Source organism: Capra hircus, chromosome 7 (assembly GCF_001704415.2).
Source record: "Capra hircus breed San Clemente chromosome 7, ASM170441v1, whole genome shotgun sequence".
NCBI classification, from domain to species: Eukaryota; Metazoa; Chordata; class Mammalia; order Artiodactyla; family Bovidae; genus Capra; species Capra hircus.
This window is the reverse complement of record NC_030814.1, coordinates 71675222-71693822: the sequence shown is the minus strand read 5'-3', so window position 1 is coordinate 71693822 and position 18601 is coordinate 71675222. Positions and strand designations below refer to the sequence as shown.

At 56.0% G+C, this 18601-nt stretch overlaps 1 protein-coding gene across 2 annotated transcripts; it reads left to right on the top strand.

Moving 5' to 3' along the window:
• GRK6 (G protein-coupled receptor kinase 6) lies at positions 1720-16773 on the top strand. 2 transcript variants are annotated; one of them, XM_018050609.1, is made up of 16 exons: positions 1720-1915; positions 5797-5892; positions 6851-6963; positions 7091-7168; positions 7480-7580; positions 7914-8006; positions 8112-8175; positions 8315-8455; positions 8742-8932; positions 9612-9649; positions 9740-9829; positions 10835-11043; positions 11135-11272; positions 14633-14770; positions 14844-14978; positions 15635-16773. In XM_018050609.1, exons 1-16 carry the CDS (start codon positions 1864-1866, stop codon positions 15704-15706), a joined length of 1749 nt encoding a protein of 582 aa, XP_017906098.1. In that variant the 5' UTR covers positions 1720-1863; the 3' UTR covers positions 15707-16773. The 2 variants fall into 2 exon arrangements, with proteins under 2 accessions (XP_017906098.1, XP_017906099.1); XM_018050610.1 differs by having other exon boundaries at positions 15169-15747.

Sequence of the window (18601 nt, the reverse complement as noted above, 5' to 3'; positions counted from 1 at the left end):
GACAGCCTCCAGTGGGTGAGGTACCTGTCCTTTGTCCTACTGACCACTGGTTTTCCTTCTTTCAAGGTACTTATCTTTATTCCCCAAAGTATCCTAGATCCATGCATTTCCCTGCATCTCCACTGCCACCTTCTCAGTCCATGTCATCATCCCGTCTCCTGGAATTCTATAGCCTCCCAACTGCTTGTTCTGCCTCCATTCTTGGCCCCTTGAAAGTCTACTAGCTAGAGTAATCTTTTAAAAGGCTTTCAAAGGCTTTGAAATCTTTCAAAGTCTTCACATTTCATTTAAGAAAAACAAACTCTTCTCCATGGTTTGCAAAGCCTTTCAGGATTTAGTTAAATCCCTGCTCTTTCATTTCATATCAGACTTTTGGGCTCGGAAGCTACACAGGCCTTCTTCCTGTTCCCTGAACATAGCAAACTTACTCTAGGCTCAGAGCTTTGCACTTGTTATTGCCTCTGCTTGAAACTCTGTTCCTCTAGATCTTTGTGTGGTTGGATCTGCTCAAATGTCACACCCTGAGACCAATTCCCTTCACTATTTTGTCTTACTGTCTTAATAGCATTTATCATTCTCTCAGACCACCCCAATTATTTGTTTACTCATAGGATTACCATCTTGATCCTCCTTCTTGCAGGTAGGCAGAGAGACTGACTATCTTGCTGGCACTACTGTATTCCCCAGCTCCTGGCTCGGTGCCTGGCACGAAGTATGTGCTCTGCATTTTTGGATGAATGAATGGACAGGAACCGGAGAAGCCTAGTTGAATCTGTCTTGCTTTACTTGCAAGTTTGGGCAAGCCTCCGTTTCCTGGTGTGCGAAGTGAGGGTGGAGGGAGTAGGATGTTGAACTAGAAGTTGTTGATTAGCTGTAAAATTGCAACCTTGCTTTCTTCCTAGTCTTAGGCCTGAAGCCAGCCACTGGACCCCAGCTCCCCACCTGTATAATGGGTGTGAGTTCATTCCTGCCGCTTGGGGTGGTAGCGCTGCCTTATAAGGCAGCAGAGGCCGAGGGCGGGCGAAGCCGTGTGGGTGGAGAGAAATCACAACATCCGGCTGTGGGGGCAGGGCGGGGGCGCCAGCAGTGGGCAGGCCGGAGGCTGGGTCGCAACTAGGGAGGCCGCCAGCCTTCTCTAGGCCTCTCCCTGCCTCCGATGTGCGCCCTCGAGGATGGGCCGACCCAAAAGCATACGGACGATATACAAACTTGTTTGAGGCCCTACTGCAGAAGGCCTAGGATGCCAGACGCATCCCCTTTAAACCCTGGAAAAGCCAGGGTGAACCAAAGGGACCACACCCACACCTAGTGGTCCAATCAGAGTGCAGTGCTGAGAATGACTGACCTTCGTTCATCCAATCAAATACCCGGTATCTGGGGCGTGATCCAGAGATCCCACCTCCGTTGTCCCCGAGGAGGGCTCGACCCTAATTGGCAGTTCGGTATCCTACGAAGGTGCAGAAATTCGAACGTAGGGGCTGAACCCCACCGCAGACCAACCAGGAAGAGGTGACGTTTTAGGTCCTGCCCGCCCTGTTCCTTTGAACGAATCCCTAGCTCCGGGGGCGGGGGATGATTAAGGGCTCGTCTAATGGGAAGACGGCGCGGGGAGCGCTCGCCCAGTTATTGGCCAAGTAAAGTAAACAGAAGGCGGGCCGGGGCGGGGCGTGCCGGAGCCCGGGTGGCCCCCGGGAGGGGGCGGAGAGTGAGCGGCGGGCGGCGGCGGCGGCCCGGGAGGCCCCGGAGGCCGCGGTGCGGTCACTGCGAGCCGATCCGAGCCTCGCCGATCGCCATCCGGCCCCGGCCCCCTCGCGCAGTCCTAGCCGGCGGCGCGGCCCGGCTGGCCCGGCGGCGCCGCAGCCCATGGAGCTCGAGAACATCGTAGCGAACACGGTGCTACTCAAGGCCCGGGAAGGTGAGGTTGTCGGGTGCAGAGAAAGCGGGCGCGCGGCCTCCGAGGTCGGCGGGGCGTCTCAGCCGCCCTATCCCCTAGAGCAGCTAGCTCCACGCCCCGCACCTCTCGCGGACACGAGCCCTTCCGGCCTGTGGTCCTTTTCCTCCGCACCTGCCCTCCGGGAGCCAGAGCCCAGGAAGGGGCGGGAGTCAGGCCGCCGCCCTCGCGGCGAGTAGGGTGGTGGTGGTGGTGAAGGGGCTATGAGAAGGAGACAGGAAGGAAGCGGGAAGGGTGGGACCTCAGCCCCGGGAGAGCCGCTCTGAGGCCTCTCCCAGGTGAGACGTTAAGAAGATGCCTCAAGAAGGGGAAGGGGCAGCCAGCCTACCCCACGTGCCCGGGCCCAGATTCAACCTGGGTTGCGCCCAGCCTGGGCCGGCGCAAAGTTGGTGCAGGGTAGAAGGTTTGGAGAATGAATTAACCTAGGCTCTGCCAGAGCAGAGCCCACCCGAAGTGGGGAAACTGCTGGTCATTTATGCTACCCGCATGACTGCCACTTACTCGGAACTTCAGGACACTGGGGACAGAAGGGAATGGGTAACAGTTTTTGCCCTTAGGACTAGTGGGGCAGATGGGCACAGAAATAACTGGAAGCTGAGTTTTGAAGGAAGGGAGCATGCCAGGCTGGTAGGACTGTTAAGTGCAAGGCCTGGCAAAGGGAGCCTGTCTAGTGAACGTGGTGTTACTGAGTGCTTCACGTTACCAGACACCTGCTCCATGAGGGTCCTGGGGATGCATAAGGACCAGACCCGGTCTGCCCTTCACCTGCCATTGTTCACCTCAGTAACATAATCACCGAACACCTACTCTGTACCCTGTCCTGTCCAGGGTGCTGGGGACCAGTATAAGAAGACATTTCTCTTTGAAACACTAGGACAGGGAGGTCAGGACTCTTTGCTGGGCTTTCAGGCAGGTAGCGCCATCTGCATTGCCTCTCTGACTTCTTTTACTAGTGGGACACTGAGGCTCAGATCAGGAACTAGCCCCCAGGACCCTGCAAGACGGATTGACTCAGGTCTAGGACACAGCATGTCCCCGGTGCAGCCTGTAGGAAACAGATGCTTTCTGGCACATCATCTGGTGCCCCCTGCCTGCCCTGTGCATGTTGACCTGGGGAGGTGCTGCCTGGAAATGGGCATGGTAGGCTGGGTCCTCAGTGCCCAGAGCCTTCTTTTATCTCCTGTCCCTTATCGAGTCCTGGGGCTAGGCCTTCCTCCCAGCCTCTGGGGGCATCTGCCGATTCTGTTCTGCCTCGTCATCCAGCCAGCCAGGGAGGAGGGGAGGGGAGAGCCTGGACAGGCCTCCCTCCCTAGGGCTGTAGCCAGTTCAGGCTTCAAGCCTGCTGAGAACACTGCCTTGCCTGGCCAGAGAATGTAGGCCCCTTCTGACAGGCTTCCTTACGCCATGGGTGAGGCATAGGAGATTATGACCAGACTAGGATCAGTTCCTTCACTGGAGAATCCTTACTCCAGCCTGGCCCTGGCCCTCCCACCTGGGTGACTCTAGACAAGTCTCCTCTCTCTGAACTTCAGTAACTCTTTTCGTGGCATGGTTGAGGATGGGACATTGAAAACTAAAGGGGAGGTGCTGACTCAGTTGTCACTGAGTTCTGGACCCTGGTCTATAGACTGAGTGCACTGGAATCCCTTCATAAGCTAATTGACAGCTTGGGCCTAGGCTTTTGCCAGTTTCCCAAGTGATCTGAGGCCCTGAGTGATTTGGGATTGCGTGTATTCAGTTGACACCTGATAGATGCTGGGCATGTTTGGGTTCGGAAAAGAGTTTGGCTGGGGGTCCTAGGGAGCTGGGTTCGAATCCTACCTCTGGGACCTCCAGGCTTTGTAACCTTGGACAAATTGATTCCCCATTTCAGGGCCTCAGCTTTCTCATAAAATTGAGCCAGGTCTGTCAGAGTTGTTGTGAGGATGAAGTGGGACAGCACTGGGGGGTGTGAACCCTCACTTAATCCTCCTTCCTTTCCCAGGCCCCCAGAGACATGGGAAAGGGTCCAGGCTTGGGTGGGGTGGGGAGGAGCCCCACTGACTCTGGTGGCAGTTCCAGGACAGGATATTTGCATGTGACTCTTTGCTGCTGCCTTGATGTGGCTGAGAGGAGGGGGAGGAGGAAGTAACTGGTGGGGGTAGCAGGCGGATGGAGGGTTGGGTGAGGGACTTGCGGGGGTGGGGGAGGAGTTCCCCTTCTGGGGAGGCCTTGCCCTGGGTTGAGGGTGGGGGTCTGTTGCTCACTCACAGTGGAGCAATGACTGTGAGATGTGCTGGGTTCAGGCTGCGGGAGGGCTGCTACCAGGTTTCCCAATGGGGTACCCTGCAACACTTCCTCCTCTAGGCAGCTTAGGTCAGGGAGCCCACTGGAGGACCCAGCCTTGCCCCTTCCCTGCAAGGCGGCCCCTCCTACACCGCCTTCCTTCAGCCAGGCTAGATAGAAACAAAGCTGCATAAACCATAGGGGAAACTGAGGCCAGGCAAGGGAAAGTGGTGGCTGGAGGTTGCCACTGACTTGTTGGAGCTGGGCCCCACCCCTTGCCACAGCTTTACTGAGTACTGGACACAGACTCTGTTAGTCATCCTCACAATACTTCTGGAGGACCTGAAGTACACATGGAGAAACTGAGGTTCCTAGAGAGCAAGCTAGGGGCTTCTCTGGTGGCTCAGATAGTAAAGAATCTGCCTGCAGTGCAGGAGACCTAGGTTTGATTCCTGGGTTGGGAAGATCTCCTGGAGAAGGGAATAACAACCCACTCTAGTAGTCTTGCCTAGAGAAATCCATGGACAGACCACGGGGTCGCAAAGAGTCGGACACAACTGAGTGACTAACACAGAAGAGAGCAAGTTACAGTCTGAAGTGTAAAGGGGCGATTCAAACCCAAATCTGTAAGATGCCAAGACTCAGGCCCCTTCAACCATGTTCAGCCTCATGACCCACAGGCCGCACCTGTCTAGCTCTCTAACGTGTTTTATGTATTTGGCTGCAGTGGTTTTTTTTTTTATAATATAGGAACCATTATTTCGTGTCACAGTCCAGATTCCCAGCTGGCTTTTAAAAGTCTGAAGAGTTGGCCACGCCGAGCCAGCATTCCTGCCTAGTCAGAGTCAAGCAGTCAGCTGCGGTTGTGCTGCAGCTGTCTCCGTTAGAGGGGTCCAGTTCCCACACTCCCCACCGCTCCCTGTTGTTTCCCATCTGGTCCATATTTACCGCACCTGTCTGATTCTGTAGGCATTTGAGCTGCTGCCCAGCGGCTACAGATGAGAGATCAGCTAGGTAAAATGAGGTGCCAGGACCAAGAAAGTAGGGGTAAGAATTCTGAGTGCCAGGCCTCCTGCCACCACTTCTTTTGCCTCTGATGCAGGGTCCCATCATAGGGGCCTGGAGCCTCCCTGGTGACTCAGCTGCCCTCTGCCATCTCTCAGGCATGTCCCACACATCCCAGGACGTCTCCCTTCTGGGCCTGGACTTAACACAGTTTCCCCCACTATCATGTCCTTCTCTTCACTTGGGAGGGAAACTCCTACCTGGTTGGAAGCAGCTGAGGCTTGCTGAAGCTAACTGGAAACCCCACCTCCCACCCATGGCCTGGCCTCATGCCCTTCTTGATTATTCCATCCCTTCTTGGCTCTCCAGCCTAGGAGCCCCTAGCAGGAGGGCCTGGGGTCCATGTGTGTCCTGAAGCCCAGCAAGAGCATGTTGCATGCAGAAGGAAGGCCCAAGGGGCCTCTCAGAGTGGACTGGGCCTAGGCTGGACCCTGAAGGCCTCTGGACCACGCTGAGGGTGGCAGGGAGGCCAGCAATGGCAGGACTCAAGAACTAGCGCCTGTTTGCTTCCACAGGTGGCGGCGGGAATCGTAAAGGCAAAAGCAAGAAATGGCGGCAGATGCTGCAGTTCCCCCATATCAGCCAGTGCGAAGAGCTGCGGCTCAGCCTCGGTGAGGCCTTGGTTGAGACTGCGGAGTCGGGTGGGGTGCATAGGCGAGGGAGTCCTGGTGTGCCAGGGGAGCCTCCCCTGAGACCTTGTCTTGGGCCAGAGGGTTGTGGGGGTTTCACGGAGCAGAGAGATGGAGGCTGCACCACCAGCTGAGTTTCAGTTCCTGGGTCCAGGCTGGGTGGAGGGCAGAGAGCACACAGGACAGCAGCGGGTGGTGGGGGTAGGTGTGGGGAGGAGCCCCAGGTCAGATATGGGAGCAGTCTGAGGGAAGCTGCGGAAGAGGGGACCAGGCCTCAGGTGAGCAGGGCTCGGAGGACACAGCAGAATGTGCAGGGGGGCTGGAGTCAGCTCACACACTGACTGTCTGGGGCGGTGGGGGTGGTGGAACCCAGGCCTGTGCGCAGCCTTACCCAGCCTGGCCCTGAGGGTGCCCAACAAAGCCTTGACCAGCAGGGCCCAGCCCCCTCTGACGGCCTGCACGTGGGCCAGGAGTACACCATGGCTGCTTCCACCGCTGGGAAGGAGGCCTAGCCTCGAACTCGCCGGAAGCCACAGCTTCCTCCCACACTTTCGCCAGGCAGGCAGCAGGTGTGGGCTGGGCCAGAGCTGGGCCGGAACCGCACAGACCACACCCAGCCCCAACCATGACGTATGTACAAGTAGTGTGAACTGGAAGTCAGCGACCGGAAGTGAGGACCCGGCTCTGGAGCCACACTCCAGCTTGTGTGACCTTGGGGCTAATCACTCAGCCACCCTGGGCCCTGGCGTCCCAGGGCTACGATGGCAGTAACAGTGGTGTCGCCTCAGTGCTGTGGCGAGGGTTCTAAAGGAGACAGTGGCTGCCATACTGCAGGGCCGAAAGCTGTTGGCGGGGGCTCCGGGCCTGACGGTGTGGACAGGAGTGCCTTGCCGGCAGGCTCCAAATCCAGGAATCCAGCAGCTCCCACCTCTGCCTGCAGAGCGTGACTACCACAGCCTGTGTGAGCGGCAGCCCATTGGGCGCCTGCTGTTCCGAGAGTTCTGCGCCACGAGGCCTGAGCTGACTCGCTGCATTGCCTTCCTGGATGGGGTGGTGAGTGCGGCCCAGCCCCACACTGAGGGTGGGCAGAGGTCCTGGGCCACATGTGTGTCCCGTCTCCTCACACCTGTTACTCCATCCAAACCCCAAGCCTTCTCTGCCTCCACTCCCACCCCCGCAGGCCGAGTATGAAGTGACCCCTGATGAGAAGCGGAAGGCGTGTGGGCTGCGGCTCATGCAGAATTTTCTGAACCACACGGTGAGTTAGCACTGGTGTAGGGATAAGGGTAGTGGACAGAGCTCAGTGATGGTGAGAAGAATGACAACTGCCTGTGCAGAGAGTGCCCCTGGAGCTACTCCAGGCTCACAGGCGGGACCGTGGGCAGGGAGCCCAGGAGGGTGGGCTGGGGCACTGGGCCCAGCAGCTCTGCTTCACCATGCCTCAAGAAAAGCGGCAGAAAATTCAGCCACTAAGCAGGCTGTGCACCCCTGGCCACCCATCTCAAACCCGAGATCTCTGCCCTGGAGGTGGGCAGGTCCTGTGCTGACCCGTCTGTGGCATGTCTCCAGGGTCCCGACCTCATCCCCGAGGTCCCCCGGCAACTGGTGACGAACTGTGCCCAGAGGCTGGAGGAGGGACCCTGCAAAGACCTCTTCCAGGAGCTTACTCGGTAAGACTCTCCTTGCCCTCAGGCTGAGAACTGTGTCCTGAGGAGGGGGCTTCTGCAGACCCAGAGGGCTATGAACAGTGCAGCAGGTGGTGAGCAAGCTCAGTCTCTCACCCCAGCCTTGCCCTTGCTCTGTGACCCTGATCAGGTTGCCTCCCCTCTCTAGCATCCTGGGCTTTAGCATTGGATATCCGTCTCCCCCGCAGGTGGGCCAGCAGGAGGGTTGGCCAAGGATTCTGCCTTTCAGGCTGAGCGTATACATAACAGGGGGCCTGGCCCATCGAGGGGAGAATGGGGGGTATCAGGTGCTGACCAGAGGCTGGGTCTTCTCGACAGGTTGACCCACGAGTACCTGAGCGTGGCCCCTTTTGCCGACTACCTCGACAGCATCTACTTCAACCGTTTTCTGCAGTGGAAGTGGCTGGAAAGGTGAGCTCCTTGAAGGCTGGCCCCAGGTGGGCCCGGTTGAAGGGGTTCTCATGGGTCTCAGGCCCCTGCTCAGCTAGTGTTTGCTTCCCAACCCCTTGTCCACAGGCAGCCAGTGACCAAAAACACCTTCAGGCAGTACCGAGTCCTGGGCAAAGGCGGCTTTGGGGAGGTAAGTGGCCAGGCCAGAGCCCAGCAGAGTGTAGAGGTGGGGTAGAAGGGACCCTGACCATCCCCTTACCCTCTCTGAGCCTATAACCCTCAGGAAGGCTGCAGCTGGTCCCCACTTGCCCCATCTATCCTGGCTACAGGTATGCGCCTGCCAGGTGCGGGCCACAGGCAAGATGTATGCCTGCAAGAAGCTGGAGAAGAAGCGGATCAAGAAGCGGAAAGGGGAAGCCATGGCACTCAATGAGAAGCAGATCCTGGAGAAAGTGAACAGTAGGTTTGTAGTAAGTACAGACAGGAGACCCCTCCTTTCCCCCACGGCCACACCGGCCCTCCCCACTCACTGGACTAAGACCTCTTCCCTCCCTGACCCGCCCCCTCCAGGCACCTCTACCTCTCCCGCCCTCAGAGATGCCTGGGCGGGGCGGCTTTGGGATGTTGATGCCTGGCCTGGGAAGCAGGGTGGCCCCAGGGAGTGGCACTAAGAATAGCTTTTGGGTGGCTGGCGCTGGCCCCGCCACCAGGCATCCCACGGCCTCTGCTTCAGGGCCCATGTCCCCTTGGTCACAGGTGAGCTTGGCCTATGCCTATGAGACCAAGGATGCACTGTGCCTGGTGCTGACGCTGATGAACGGAGGCGACCTCAAGTTCCACATCTACCACATGGGCCAGGCTGGCTTCCCTGAGGCTCGGGCTGTCTTCTACGCAGCAGAGATCTGCTGTGGCCTGGAGGACCTGCACCGGGAGCGTATTGTGTACAGGTGCAGGGGCATGGTCCTCCCGGCCAGGGGCCGTGGCTCGGCTGAGGTAGAGGCTGCAGAGGGATGTTGGTGTGCTGGCACCGTCGTTGGGGGCACAAGTCTGTTGGACCTTAGCTCGGGCTCCACACTCATCCACGCTCACTAGGCTACTAGGCTCAGCGTGGCTCAGAACCCAGGCTCTGGCGTCTGGTTAACCCATGTGTGAATCCTGGCCCTGTCACCCCTGTGTGGCCCTGGCCAGTCAACTCCCTGCTCACAACACCATTTTTTTCCCCTGGGAAGCAAAGATTTTAATTCCTGCCTTGCAGCTTGTTGTAGAGAATGAATGAGATAATGCTGGAAAGTACACAGAACACGGCAGTGGGGAGCTCTGCTTAGTACTATTACTAGTAATGGTTTTGGGCTTCCCTGGTAGCTCATCTGGTAAAGAATCCGCCTGCAATGAGGGAAACCTGGGTTCAACCCCTGGGTTGGGAAGATCCCCTGGAGGAGGGCATGGCAACCCACTCCAGTATTCTTGCCTGGAGAATCCCATGGACAGAAGCGCCTGGCAGGCTGCAGTCCATGGGGTCACAAAGACTCAGAAATGACTGAGCGACTGAGCACACCAGGAGGGGGTGGCCCCGTTGGCTGTCTGGCCAGCTGAGCAGCATCTAACCCTGCCGTTCTCTCCTTGCAGGGACCTAAAGCCAGAGAACATCCTACTAGATGACCATGGTGGGTGAGGGGCCCCTAGGGGCAGGGGAAGGATGGGAGAGGTGTGCCCATCTGCCTAATGGGCCTCCCTGCTTCTCCACCCACATTCAGGTCACATCCGCATCTCTGACCTGGGGCTGGCTGTGCACGTACCCGAAGGCCAGACGATCAAAGGCCGTGTGGGCACCGTGGGCTACATGGGTGAGTCCGCCTTCCCCCGAGCCACCAGCCTCCTGGGTCCTCTTGGTGTCATGTGTCCAGTCCCACCACTTCTGTTGGGAAATCTGTACCTCACGGAACAGAAAGAGCTGATGTTCCTCTTTTATATGTGAGGAGACCAAGACTCAGCCAGGGCTCCACACACTGTGAATCCACAGCGTTCACTCACTTGCATAGTCATTGAGTCCCTCCTACTGACTGGGCCTGAAGGTGGCTACCGGTGAAAGATGAGGGCCTCACGCCCGTTTTCCGTAGCCCTGGTTCCTCCACTGCCCCACCTGCCCATGCTAGGAGTGGGAGTGCCCATCTGTGGTAGGGGCTGTGACGAGGCCCCGAGTTCCCCTTGAGAGCACGTGACACAGTAGACAGAGCTCCAGGTATGCGCTCCACCACCTCCTCATTATACGTCCAAGGGCCAGACTTTCTGCTTCTCTCAGCCTCACTTTCCCTGGCTGAAGCCTGCTCCCAGGGTTGCCTTCAACCTGAAAGGAGGCAGTAGAGGCAAAACTCCCTACCTGCCCGCTCTAGCAGGCAGTCGACACCCAGCAAATGAGTTGCCATCTTCTTTCCTCTCTTTGACATTGAAGCTAGAGGTTGCAAACTGGTAGCCACACTGGGTCTAATTTGGCCTCTATCTGTGTTTAAATCAAATTGTCTTTGAAACAATTTGAAGTGGTCATCAGCAGTTGATAACCCAGACAGCTTCATGTTAAAAATATGATTTCTGACTTCTCTTGAAAGATCAGAAGACCTGACCCCCCACCCCCACCCCACCCTGCAGGGCCATACCAGCTCCTTCTGGTGGGCTGTGAGCTCCACTACTCCCTGTGGTCCCCACCAGGCTGCTGATGGTGCCTGCCTGGCACTGGCTGGTGCCAGTGGGTGTTTGAACTGATCCTTGGCCTTGACATGCGAGCTGGCCATTCCCAACGCCCCAGGGCTCAATTCTGCCTCCCGCCCAGTCTTAATTCCTGCTGTCCTTCCCAGCCCCAGAGGTGGTAAAAAACGAACGGTACACCTTTAGCCCAGACTGGTGGGCGCTCGGCTGCCTCCTGTATGAGATGATCGCAGGCCAGTCACCCTTCCAGCAGAGGAAAAAGAAGATCAAGAGGGAGGAAGTGGAGCGGCTGGTGAAGGAGGTGCCTGAGGAGTACTCCGAGCACTTCTCCCCACAGGCCCGCTCACTCTGCTCCCAGGTACAGCCGCCAGCAGGAGGCCCAACCAGCTGGGGCTGGGGCTGGGGGTACCTCTCTCAAGGATACCCTAACCGCCCCTGCCCTGATGCAGCTCCTCTGCAAGGACCCCTCTGAACGCCTGGGGTGTGGTGGGGGCGGCGCCCAAGAGGTGAAGGAGCACCCCCTCTTCAAGAAGCTGAACTTCAAGCGGCTGGGAGCTGGCATGCTGGAACCACCCTTCAAGCCTGATGTGAGTGCCACCCACTCCTGCTGAAGGCAGGGCCAAGCCCAAGCGGAGCTGGGGGCTCTTGGAGCATTGATTGGGACCTGCTCAGTGCAAGCATTAGAAAACTCAAGTGGGTTAACCAACCAAACAATTCACCAGGCTCCTAAAAATGAAAGGCCCCAGAATAGGCCTGGCTTTTGGCACACTGGATCTGGGGCTTCAGCAGTACTGTAAGAATTCTGTCTTCCTCCTCCTCCCCACTACCTGCTTCCCTCTTGGGCAGCCGTCCTCAGGGTATCAGGCCTTCATCCTAATAACTCGGCCACCCTGGTAGACAGAGAGTGCCTCTTTACTCATTGCCTGATTACTCGGATGCCCCTCAGCAGCCACATCAGGACCACGTGCCCACCATGCCACTCAAGTGGGGAAGATTGGTCTCCCAAAGGGAAACCAAGATTCCTTGCCAGCAGGGGGAAGGGCCATTGGACTGGCAAAACATCCACTGCCCCCTGCACCTGGCAACGCTGACCTCCCATCTGTGAGCAGAACACTCCCCTCTGCAGAGTCTCACTCATTGACTGAGCTCCTCAGTGGGTCAGGCATCTGCTGGCAGAAACATCCTGGAGTCACCAGATTCTCAGTGCGAGAAGTCCAACTCAAACTTAGGCCCAACATGGAGGTTTTGGGTTCATTTAGCCAGAAAGTCCCAGAGTAGGACCAGCGTCAGTGTTTCACACTGTGTTGCCAGGACTCCACCTCTTGTCACTGCTTGTCACCTGTTGACTGTTCTCCCATTGAATTCAAGCTTCTCAGTATAATGTCATAGGGAAGGTTCTGATTGGCCTAAATTAGGTCATGTGCTTGCCCTCACCTCATGTGTAAGAGGACTGAGTCCTGTGATTGACAGTTCACCAGGAACACAGGGGAAGAAGGAAGGTGATGATGGGCAGGCCAGATTGGTGGCTGTCAATCATGCATGTGATTACACATTCAACAAAGTATCTGAATGCCAGTATGTGCCAGATCTCAGAATTCATAGGGTCAGTAGGACGCAGTCCTACCTTCATGGTCTGGTGGGAAGACGTAGAAAAATAAGCCAGTAAGTGAAAAAGGAGTGGTGGAGGGGTGGGAGTATTTTTGGACAGGATGGCCTCTGAGTAGCTGATGGATGAGTATCAGTAGAAACCTAAAGTATGTGAAGGAGAGAGTTGTGCCAAGATTTGGGGCATGAGCATTCCAGGGAGAAGGAGCAGCCAGGCATTGAGGTCCTAGTCCAGGGACCAACCTTGAGAGGTGGAGCAAAAGTGGAGGCCAGTGTGGGCAAGGAAAGAGGGAATGTGGAGCAGGAGTGTTGAGGGGTGGGGACAGGTGGGGGCCCACAGAGCTGGGAAATGGGAGTGGGAGGCCCCTGCCTCCACAGGACTGCATCTTGTAGGTGGGGCTACCAGCGCCCAGAGGTGCTGGCCTTGCCATCGGCAGCTGAACTGCAAGCCTGACTTCTGCAGCCTGCCTTAGAGCTGGCTGTCCCACTCAGCTTGACTCCAGCTTCCCTGCACATGATTTCAGTTAATCTTGAAAATCACTGCCCTGGAGTTTAACTTTTTTAGAAGCAGATGAAAAGTGTGCTTGATGGTGATGCAGGTTTTAGCAGCTTTATTGAGTTCACATACCATACAACTCACTTCTTTTAAGCATATAATTAAATGACTTTTAGCATAAAGATGCAACCATCACCAAAATCAATTTTAGAACATTTTCATCACCCCTCCCCCCCAAACACCCCCTACTCATTAGCAGTCATTCCTCATTCCCCTTCCCCTTGGCAGCTACTAATCTGCTTTATGTCTGTCTATATTAGCCTGTTCTGGACCTCATATTAACGGGATTGTATCATATGTGGTGCCTTGTGACTGGCTTCTTGCAGTTTGCGTGTTTTCCAGGTTCACCCATGTTGTAGTTCTTACTGGTCCTGCATTCCTTTTTTATGACTGGATAATATTCCATTCTATGAATATTGCACCTTCTGTTTATTCATCCATCTATGGACATTAGTGTTGTTTTTGTTATGGGGCTCTGATGGATAATGCTGCTTTGAACATTCACATACAAGTTCTTGTGGGGACATATGTTTTCATTTCTCTGAGACGTATACCTAGGAGTTGAATGCTGGCTCATATGGTAACATGTTTACGCTTTGGGAGAGCTGCTGACTTTTCTGAAAAGCAGCTGTATGATTTTACATGATGATGTTTTGACATCCTTAACAGTATGATTTAGAAAACAATGTAAAGATGAAAAAGGAAGTGGCCTTCTGGAGTGAGGTGGGCTCCTAGCAGGGGGCTAGGGGCACAGGGACTGTTGGCTGTGAAGCAGAAGGAGATGGAGTATGCCATTGGACATCCCAGGACAGAGGGACCCATCAGCTCCAAGCTCTGCATGGGGTGTCCAGCTGAAGGGGCCAGCTGAGATTCCGCCTGCTCTCCCCTTACCAGTTGCCCCCAGACAGCTGTGAACAGGCAGGGGGGTGGGGGGGCTCCCCATTACTGATTCCATACGGCACTGTGGAGACTGATGGACTGTCATGGGTCAGCTATGCAGCCTCCTCAGTCTGTGAGCAGTGAGGGGTGATCCCCAGTTTAGAGGAAAACTTGGGCCTCAGAAGGGACTGTCATGCTCAGGAAGTGCATGGGGCACTTTGATTTTTGAAGTAAAGTTGATTTATAGTGTTGTGTGTTAGTTTCTGCTGTACAGCAAGGTGATTCAGATAAGATATATATATGTGTTTATGTACATGTATATACATACTTTTTTCAGATTCTCTCCATTGTAGTTTATTACAAGGTATTGAATATAGTTCCTCACACTATATAGTATGACTGTGTTGTTTATTTATGTAATATATATTCATATGTATCTGCTAATCCCAAACTCCTTATTTATCCTCTCCCCTTCCTCTTTGGTAACTGTAAGTTGTTTTCGATGTCTGTGAGTCTCTTTCTGTTTTGTAAATTAAGTTCATTTGAATCTATTTTTCTAGATTCCACATGTGATATCACTATAGTTGTATGACTTACTTCACTTAGTGTGATGATCTGTAGGTCCATCAATGTTGCTGCAAATGGCATTATTTCATTCCTTTTTATAGCTTAGTAATATTCCATTATAAATATATATATATACCAAACATACCACGTCTTCCTTATCCATTCATCTATGGATGGATATTGTAGACTGCGTCCATATGTTATCTGTTGTAAATAGTGCTGCTGTGAACACTGGGGGCACCAGGAAGCTGCAAGAGTCAGGGCACACCCAGCCCCAGCTCAGGGCTGAGTTGGTCTCCTGTGGGGTCTTCCTGTCTGACCACTGTCTCTGTTCCCCCAGCCCCAGGCCATTTACTGCAAAGATGTTCTGGACATTGAACAGTTCTCAACAGTTAAGGGTGTGGAGCTAGAGCCCACTGACCAGGACTTCTACCAGAAATTTGCCACGGGCAGTGTGCCTATCCCTTGGCAGAACGAGGTGGGGACCTGCCCAGCTGGTGGGTGGGGGGTGACCTCAGGGGCAGCACTCACAGCTGCCTGTTCTGTGGCAGATGGTGGAGACCGAGTGCTTCCAGGAGCTGAACGTCTTCGGGCTGGATGGCTCGGTTCCCCCAGACCTAGACTGGAAGGGCCAGCCACCAGCACCCCCCAAAAAGGGACTGCTGCAGAGACTCTTCAGTCGCCAGGTAATCTCCAGGAGTGTCCTACCTCGGCCCCCAGCCCAGCTCCTGGGACGGCAGGTGGGAGGCAGAGCTGGTGCCCATATGCGGGGGAGTGGGCATCCTCCGGTCGTGTCAGCGGTGCCCAGGGTCTCTGGCCCCATTCCCACCTGTCCCCGACCCATGGCTGGGCTCATGGCCTCTTTTCTCTTTCCAGAGGTGAGCAGTGTGGGCTTCCTGTGGGTTGGCCTTGCTGCCCAGCCCCGGGGAGCCACAGGCAGCCCTTCCATGGCAGAGGCGAGATGTGGGCGAAAGAAGTCTGGTGCCCGTTCCCTACCCATCCTTCCCCTCCCCTGCCGTGCCCTGCACCTGGCACCTGCAAGCAGCGAGCCTTGCTTAGCCGTCTTGTCTCCCCGTGCCCTGCATCCACCAGCCCCAGAATAGAGGGCCCTGGCAGAGCCTGGGGTCCACCTGGTCCCTCTTAACTCCAGCCTATTGCCAGCAGCCTCTGCACTGGTGTCCACACGTGTCTGGCCTGAGCTGCTGCTCTGGGCCCCTCGTGGGGAATCCCCTCCTTGGAGCACAGCCCTGGTTGGCCCTGGCAGGGCCGGGCCAGGTAAAGGCCCTGGTGGCTAACTGCACGCGCTCTGCCTCTCTCCCTCCATGTCTCCCCTGCCCTGCAGGACTGCTGTGGAAACTGCAGCGACAGTGAGGAAGAGCTTCCCGCCCGCCTCGAGCTCCCCACCCGCCTCTAGCCCCCAGACTGGGGCCCCCCCGGGCGGTTGGCGGTAGCAGCTACTGCGAACGCTGTTTACAGTTTTGCACAGTGGTCTTCCCCATTGTCCACTCAAGTCGTGGCCTGGGAGACACAGCCGGAGCTGTCCCCAGTGCCCTCTGCCCCGGAGCCCCTGGTCTGGCTGAGTGGTCAAGGCTTGGGCTGTCCCCTGGGACAAAGGTGCGTCCCTTCAGCTCTTGTCTGTGGAGCTCGGGGCTTTCTGTATTTATGTCTTTGTATGAATGTATATAGCAACCAGAACATTCTTAAGACTCACCCTGGAGCCGGCAGAGGGGCTGCTGCCGCACACTCCAGACACCTCAGGCCCGGCTTGGATGGGCAAAGTTGGGCCAGGCCAGGCCCCTGGGCCCTCAGCACTGTGCTTGCCACCGCCGACCTCTGAGTGAGACTCGTGCCTGCCGCTGCCGCCCTGGGTTTCGGCCTCCACCTCTGGGGCCCAATACTGGCCATTCTCAGCACCTGTCAGAGCTGGACTTGGGAACACTGGGTCCCCTAGGCCTGTGCCAAAGTGTGACCGGAGACTGGGCTGCCCCTGGGACCCCTCAGTCCACTGCCCAGGCTGTCCCGGACAGGTCTGCCTCTGCCTTCCAGCTCCCGGGACACCTCGTCCCCTGTGCTGGGCCCTGTCCTGGAGTCACCTCTTGCAGAACACCCCAGCCCAGGCCATAGGAAGGGAAGGGGTAGGGGTGTCACTGACCAACCCTCAAACATTCCAGACTCCCCTTGAAATAGACACATGTGCCCAGCAATAATCTGCCCCTCCCTGTGTGTGTGTGTGTGTGTGTGTGTGTGAGTGAATGAATGAATGAATGAAAGAGAGAGAGAGAAGGGGGCAGGCTGAGGCTGTGTGCCTGCATCCCAGCCCCAGTCCTTACCAGACTGATGGCCCTCTTGGTCCCAGTGTTAACGGTAGTGTGGGATGCAGGGCCCCAGGTTTTCCATATTTAAGGCCGATTTTTATTACTCGTTTTGTCCAATGTAAGCTGCCACATGTCTCTGTGAATACAGTCCGAGCACAAACCTGGCTAGCTGCCCCTGCCTGCCTCTTTCTTGGCCCTGGTGGTCCAGGGATGTCCTTGCTTCCCTGGCCCTGCTGGAAGTGGGAAGGGGTTGGAAGTGGGGCTGGTGGAGGCTGCCCTTCCACCAAGGCCTAAGGGCCTCAGGACTGATCTTAGGGTAACCTCTCCAAGCTCTGGTGGCCTTTGGGCTCCACCAATTTCTTCAATGGGATGAGGCCTGAGGAAAGAAGCCTTGGGTCTCCACTAGGGTATGGGTCTGACTCCGCTTGTGCTGAAGAGGCAGGCTCAGCTGGCAGTATCCTCCAAGACCAAGGCGGCCTGGCCACCAGTTGTGGGTTTGGAGCCGCCTGTGGAGTAGAGTGGGAGCTCCTGTTGGGAACACCTGCTCAGTCTGTCTTGTCTGGATACCTCCATGATTTGCCCAGGGCCCGTACACATGTATTAGAGCCATTCTTCTGCTCTGCTTCTGAACCAGGAAATGTGGCCAGGCAGAAATGCACACTGGTGATGCTGCAAGTTAGGTCATGGCAGAGGCAGGTGCAGACTAGCCATGTGGGCATCAGGGAGAATTCTCTGAAGGTAGCAGTTGAGCTGGGCCTAGAAGGAGACCTGTGCAGAGACGAGAGTGACAGCCTGTTGACCACAAGTATGTCCCAGGCTACACAAACTTGTTCCTGTAGCCTTCCAATGACTCCAGCCCCTGCTATAACCACCATAGTGGTTTGTTCCTGGCCTTTGGGCCAGGTACCAGTGCCACAGAGGCCACATGAGCTTTGCAGTTGGACAGCTCTGGGTTCAAGTCCCAGTCTGGCCACTTATCAAACTGCATTGCATAGACCCTACCCTTGTCTGGAAAGATTGGTGTGATTTCCCATTGCCTCACAGCATCTATGAAAGTTCCCGTAAATAGCCAGTCACCCTCCTGAGCCCTTGGGTCATCGGCAGCCCAGCTCTTGAGAGCGTGTGCAGTGTGCACCGCTGCTTCTGTTGATTTGAGGGGAATGGGGTAGGAAGAGGGCTTTGCTTAGCTAGGTCTTCCAGCTGGTGAGTGGCATTGCAGGGTTGAGAGGAAGCGATTGAAGATGAGGAAACTGGAGGTGAGAGACAGGGGCCTGAGGCACAGCAAATTCTGTTGTGGGGGTTGGGGACTGGGTAGATAGGTATTAGTGTACAGAGGCCGCAGCCCAGCTCTGGCCAGGTGTGTGAGGGTGAATGAATGCCAGGTAGATGGGTAGGTCCATACCTCCTGATGGCGCTAGTGGTAAGGAATCTGCCTGCCAATGCGGGAGATGCTGGTTTGATCCCTGGGTCAGGAAGATCCCCTGGAGACGAGAATGGCAACCCACTCCAGTATTCTTGCCTGGGAAATCCCATGGACAGAGGAGCCTGGAGTGCTACAGTCCAAGGGGTTGCTAAGAGTCAGACACACCTGAGCATGCATGCATGCATGCAAACCTCCCACCAGACTCCCCTTAGGCTAGGTAGGCACCCGGGGAACTTCTTGGCAAGGGTTCAACCCACGTTTAAGTTCTTACCACAGTGGATCCTTGGCAGAGGAAACTTCCAGAATTCCCTTACTAACAAGTCTTACCCAAGTTCATCTCCCCATCCAGCTCTGTGATCAGAGCTGGGAACCCAGATGGAGATGAGGGCCCCCCTGCCAGCTTGGAACTCAGTCTGGTAGGCAAGCAGACGGGGGAACAGTGGGACCCAGTGTGATCAGCACTGTAGCAGAGATTATTCTAGAACTGCTGGGGCTAGGGCTGAGACTGAGGGCCAACACAAAGCAAGGGAGGAGGCCCCTCGTCACAAAGTTGTCCAGTTAGGACCCTCCA

Bases quoted from the DNA above. Each gene is read 5' to 3' on its own strand.
- GRK6 (XM_018050609.1), top strand. From the start codon at position 1,864: ATGGAGCTCGAGAACATCGTAGCGAACACGGTGCTACTCAAGGCCCGG. The intron at 8,933-9,611 runs GTGCAGGGGCAT...CTCTCCTTGCAG, and splicing joins CGGGAGCGTATTGTGTACAG to GGACCTAAAGCCAGAGAACA. The intron at 14,771-14,843 runs GTGGGGACCTGC...GTTCTGTGGCAG, and splicing joins CTATCCCTTGGCAGAACGAG to ATGGTGGAGACCGAGTGCTT.